The 6,361-nt window shown below is 31.3% G+C and overlaps 1 protein-coding gene across 1 annotated transcript; it reads left to right on the top strand.

The window, feature by feature from the left end:
• Positions 1–4,163: 4,163 nt before the first annotated feature.
• On the top strand, positions 4,164–5,077 carry LOC111020334 (auxin-responsive protein SAUR78). The gene has a single exon (XM_022296978.2). The coding sequence runs from the start codon at positions 4,220–4,222 to the stop codon at positions 4,580–4,582; it is 363 nt and encodes a 120-aa protein (XP_022152670.1). The 5' UTR covers positions 4,164–4,219; the 3' UTR covers positions 4,583–5,077.
• Positions 5,078–6,361: the final 1,284 nt, after the last annotated feature.

The raw sequence follows: 6,361 nt of genomic DNA, 5'->3' as shown, positions 1-6,361 counted from the left end.
ATAAGAAATATTAATGGTAATTGCCTTTTCAAATTTCAATTCTCCTCGTCTGACAGAATTCAATCCTGTTGACTATAGGTTTTCCTATTTATAAATAAAGGGTAAAGACTCCTAATTAAAGTATGCTACAAAATCCTACTTTGTGCTATGTTTCACACACAAAACCTTGATTCTAATTTAGGCATTGAACTAGGTGTGAACAGCACCACACTGGTGTGTAATAATCTTTTTATTTTGCAGGTTTTGTCAAATGTTAAGAATCCCACATTGAAAATAAAAGGAATCTTACAATAGTTTATAATAGACATGAGCTACTCCTCTCATTGCCAATTGGTTTTGAGGTGGAATCTCATGAATATTAATATGGTATCAGGGTCCAATAAGAAGCTTAAACGAGCATCCGGTCCATAAAAATTGGATCCGACCAAGATCGATGAGCCTAAAAAGGGATCTTACAATGATTTGTAGTAGACATGGACTACTACAAATGTAAATTTAGCTGACATCATCTTCACAATCATTTTGAATAATGAAGATGGGAATTTGCTCATGATGTATGGAGAATTTGATTCTGTATGCAGCCAACGTTTAGGATGAAATGTTCGAATAAGAATATAAATAGGTAATTCCTAAAAACCATATTCTCCTCAAGGAGAAAAATAATGTCTCTAATTTGTTTAATTAGCCAAGCTTATAATACATTATTCAATGGACATTGTGGTTTATTTGGAAAATGGATCCAATTAGACATTTTCAAGAAAGATAAACTTTTTATTTAGTTTACCATTATTTAAAAAAAAAACTAATTCATGATTAATTAAAAATGTACATTATAATTTCAACCTAATTCCTGAGTAAAGAATTGAATGACTAGATGGGGATGGAAAAAAGAAAAGGGAGTTGGAAGTTGGCAAGTTGGTACCTCAACAACCTAACAGCTCTCTTTTACAATTGAGAGAAGAAGAAGAAATTATAAAAAAAAAAAGAAGAAAAAAGGAAGGGCCAAATAGGGAATAATTTGTTTTTGTATATATATATATAACAATATTTTCTTAATAATTAACTTGTTCTTCTTGCTAATTATTATTCCCTCCCAACCCACAACCAATTTATTCTGCTTTGCTCTATGCCTTATACTTCACACTTTTGATTCACCTGTGGACCATAGCTTATATGAATTATTAAATCCAAATATTGGTTGGATCTTGCTCAAAACATTATAATATACAACCTTAATTGGAGTCTAATTAATTATTACATATGGTTATTATGATTAATTTCATGCTTTTTGGATTAGAGGCAACAGCATCATTGATTGTCTTGTCTTAATAAGCCACAACTTCCCCTAATCTTCAATCATGTTAAATGAGATGTCTTCAAATTATCATCAATCAACACTCATTCCTTTCTCAATCAAGTTTCAATACTTTATTCCTTCAAAAAAATATAATATTTTATTTAACAAAAATGGATCTGGGAAAGATAACCATAATGAAAAAAAGATAATCAAAATAGAAATTTTAGGTTGAATTACCAATTTAGTTGAAATAGTTTGGAATTAGATTCAATTGGACTCCTATGGTTTGGAAATTTTTGAGGTAGTTCTTATGTTCTGGATTTAGCTACGGTTTGAACTCATTCTTTCTGAACTCTTTACTAACTTTTATTAACCATCAAGTCATCCCACGATGGTTGAGAGATTCCCTTCCAACGGTAGCCCAAATAACATTAAGTTCTATTTAATAATATTTATTCCATTAGAAAAATCAATTTATAAATGCCAAAAAAGAACTTATTTTATTATTATTTTTTTGATGCATCATGTAGAAATAACTTTTTAATTTGAGATAAGTGTCTTAATTAGTAAACTATACTAAGTTAAATATCTTATTATTGAATAAATAATTATGTATAAATTTTTAGTATGAATTCCAATTAGCGCCCTAATTAATCATTTATGTCTGACCATATAAAAGTTTCTCCACACATTAGAAGATAAGGTTTGAAAAAAGCTCCTATATATTAATGTGATTTGTATAACACATAGTCAAGGTCTCCTCCATTAATGAGAATAAACCGCCCATGAGAGTTTTAATAATCCTCTTTGAAAATGAGAAGAAAATGAATAATCAAATCATTTAGCTCTGTTTGACAATAATTTTATTTATTGTTTTTTAAATTATAGTTATTTACTTTTTCTTTTTGTTTACTTTTTTCATTTTATAAAAATATTTTCCCAAAATTCAACCAAATTACACACAAATATATATATATATATATATATATTTGACTATAATATTTAAAATATTTCGAAACATGTTACTAACAAACCAACTTCTATATAAAATTATTTAAAAAGTTTAGTTCAAGTATATATTTTAAAATTTTATTTTGATTAAATATTTTAATTAAAAGTGAACAACATTTATTTATCTTTGGAAAAAAAAAACATCTGTTTATCAGATGCTTTGGTATATTTATTAATCGCATATATTTAAAATGGAGTAATCCTATTTTTTAGCTTCTTTTAACTATATTATTCCTAACAAATTACTCAGTAATAATTAACATCTACTTCCTCATGAAAAGCAATTCATTATATTTCTTGATATCATAACAAATTAAATGCAGTCAAGCATCAGCGCCTAACTTAAGTGCCTCTAAACCGCGTGAAATGAACGCCACATATGTCGAAGGTTTTTCGTTGTCTTAAAAAAAGTAGAAATCTCACTTCTATTAAGATAGGTAGCTCGAACATCTTCAATCTATTTTTTAGTAAGAATCACAGTGTTATCCAATACGAACTCCAAATTTTCGTTGTGGAACATAAAAATATTTGTTATCAATATGATGATAGAAATGAAAACCAAAACCACTGCCACTCAGTATGGATTTAAATCTTTTTTTTTGTTCAAAATCAAGTATATCTACTGCCAACATAAACTTTAGCTTAGCATTAATTGAACTTTAGCTTAGCATTAATTGACACCTATTCGAATCTCTCACTGCTACTTGTTGTACTAAAAAAAATCAAGTATATCTATGATTAATAAAACTTTAACTAAAATATAGAGACGAAATTGAAAGATGACTGAAAAATATAATCTAACAAATAAAACATTTTACCCAATTTAACGATGGATGTAAACTAAAATGGAAAAATTCGATCAGACCCAATCGATCAAAATTATTCATTTGTTGGTCTAACCTTTTGTAAAACTAAAAAAAATTATATGAATTTTGTGTCGGAGCACATTAACCCTCGTTAGTGATATGATAATGTTCATCTTGGTATAAACATTTGTGAGTTTATTTTTTGTTTCAATTAAAAAATTTCCTACTAATAGAAATATTGTTCATCGGTTAAACATGGGTGATCTTCCATTTTGTATAGCTAATGCGAGACTTTGATCACATTCCCAACCTATTTTCAGTTTGGCGAGTGCAGCTTTCCAATCGCTATTCAATTCGCAACTCTCCACTATCGTTGAATTTATTGTATAATTCACGTGACGTGCTAAATGGTACTAGCTCTTAAGTGTTTAGATGGTTCACTTCTTACACACGTATACAATTTTGATTAGTTCGTCTCAAGAGCAATACCTCAGATTGAGTCTGACTTGAGCATAAGAGGATGTCTACTTTCTTTCTATATATCTTCCTTTGCACGCCTCACTCCATCACAGATCAGTCGCGATTCTTCACAAGTCAGTCATATTTCTTTATAAATGGATCATTCTCGCTCATAGGTCTACTCGTTCAAGTCAGAATTTGACATCAACATATATATATATATATATATATATATATATATATATATATGCGAAAATCGAAATCTAGAATCCAGAGTGGATGTGGAATTTGGTAAAAATGGAGAAATTAAGGAGGGGTGATTAATGATTAAATAGCGAAGTAGGCGACAAAAGGCGCAAATTACCAAAAAAACACAAGAGGGGAGATCCATGAGGCAGCACCCAAACCCAAGCCACACCCCCATTGGCTTTGCCTTCCACCAAAACAAGCGTTTCTCAACAAACGCCCCCCGTTGTTTATTTATCATTATTAATAATAAATAATAATTTATCTCATGCTTAGCTGTCCTTTCAATTCCTGGGCCCACCTCCCCTTTTGTCTCCTTCCCCTTTTATAATTCCTCCATGCCCAAGCTCCATCTCCATACTTCTCCTCCAATTTCTCTCTTCTCTCAAACAAATCCGCCATGGCCAAGCTCGGCAAGCTCACAAAACTCAAATCCGCCATCAAGCGCTGGCCCTCCATCTCCAAGCTCGCCCGCTCCGCCCCCGCCTCCGCCTCCGCCTCCGTCTCCTCCGCCGCCCACCTCCACCCGGTCCTCGTCGGCAGGTCCCGCCGCCGCTACCTCGTCGGCTCCGACGTCGTCGACCACCCGCTCTTCCGTGAGCTGGTTGACAAGTCGTCCGGGGAATCCGACGACATGGAGCAGGGGCAGGGGCTTGTCGTCTCCTGCGAGGTGGTGCTGTTCGAGCACTTGTTGTGGATGCTAGAAAATGCCGCCACTCAGCTGGGCTCCGCCGACGAGCTCGTCGAATTCTACACAACTTGAATAATTCTACGCCTTTCTTGTGGTAGATACTCTGTTACAAAAATTCAATTAACCCATTTCATTGATATAATTTTAGTTTTAATTTTACTCTCTGCGCTGCGCTACTGCGGATGCTCTTGGAAACGGAAACCAACTTGATTTCCATTTTAATTCCCCCCTTTCTTTCTCTGGGTTTTTTCTTGTTCGTTCTATTTTCCGGGAAAGTTTGTATTTGATCTCGGAAAATGAGCTGGTCTTGAAGTGGAAGAGTGAATTGCAATGCCAGACGCGCCTCAACTTGGAGGAAAAAAACAGAGCTTACAGTCACAGACAGCCAACTCTTTTTAATTTTCTCGCCAACCAAACAGTATCTGTGTGTGTGTGTGTTTTTTAGAGAGAGAAACATCAGATTAATTGGCAATGGAAATTGGCAATACATTTTGTGTTTATATTCTTTACAAACATAAATAAAATGGATTGGGACTCGGACTGTATCTGTCAGTTCGTGTTTGAGTATTTGATTTTCTTCTCATCGTCGCTTTATGACGTCATATTTCCATATCTATTAGCTATTTATCATATGTCAGCCTACCAAATTAAAAAATACTTTTGGTTATCCAATTCTATCGAAATACCACTCGACAGTCGTCTTCTAACCTTACCCACCTTTAAATATTGGGTTTTCATCGATTTCACATAAATTTTTTTTTTATCATCCGAAGAAATCTTATTGATTTTCAAGAACTTTAATTTACAATAATTTAATTCATGTACTTTGAAATTGATTAACTATTTATCATATGCCAGCCTACCAAATTAAGAAATACTTTTGTAATCTAATTCTATTGAAATACCATTGGACAGTCGTCTTCTAACCTTACCCACCTTTAAATATTGGGGTTTCATCCATTTCACATAAAAAAGGAATTTTTTATCATAAAAAACAACCATATTGATTTTCAATAACTTTAATTTATAATAATTTTATTTATGTACTTTGAAATTGATTAAAAAATGCAATACTTTAGTCTTTGTAATTTAAAAATTATAACACTTTAATTCTCACATTGAAAATTATGATCGAAATTAAGTATTGATTCTTTTTTATATAAGAATTTCTTATATATTTGGTCCATTGCTTGTAAGAAATCTTAACAATATTTTTTATCATAAACTTTAAATTATTGCGACTAAATTGCTACCTAGACTAAATTGTTACTAATTTAAAAGTATATAAATTAAAGCTTACAAACTAATTGTTACTTCAATTAAAATATAGGACCAAAATCATTTTTTAACCTGAATTTAACTATAATAACAAAAATATTTCATAAACCACTTATTCTATTCAATGTATTTTTGTTAATTTATCAAATCAAATGTTGTTTCTTTAGTTTTTCCTGAAGAATATTACAAAACAATCTGTATCAAAAATTTCAACTAATCTTCCTACTGACAACTCTTTTTCTATTACAGTCAAAACAAGCATAGCTTAGTGGTAATTAGTGTATATTTCCACTTAAGAGGATGTGGGTTCGATGCTCCACCCCTATATGTTGGTATTAAAAAAAACTCATTTTATATTACAATAAAGGGTAATGTTTTTTTATACTTTACATAATTTTGTATTTAATTTTAAAGTAAAAGTTAAACATGTTTATTTTCTTTTGTTCTCATTTTGCAATCTAATCTAAAAATACTTGTATTTTATTTTTTTAGTACAACAAATTGAGGATACGAACTCATAATCTATTGGATAGTAACATATGTCAATTATCGTTGAGTTAAATTTACGTTGAT

The sequence above is a fragment of the Momordica charantia genome, assembly GCF_013281855.1.
Source record: "Momordica charantia cultivar OHB3-1 chromosome 8 unlocalized genomic scaffold, Mcharantia_2.0 BLBB01000008.1, whole genome shotgun sequence".
In the NCBI taxonomy this organism is placed as follows: Eukaryota; Viridiplantae; Streptophyta; class Magnoliopsida; order Cucurbitales; family Cucurbitaceae; genus Momordica; species Momordica charantia.
Note: the sequence above shows the minus strand (reverse complement) of the source record. Positions and strands in the feature narration are given on the sequence as shown.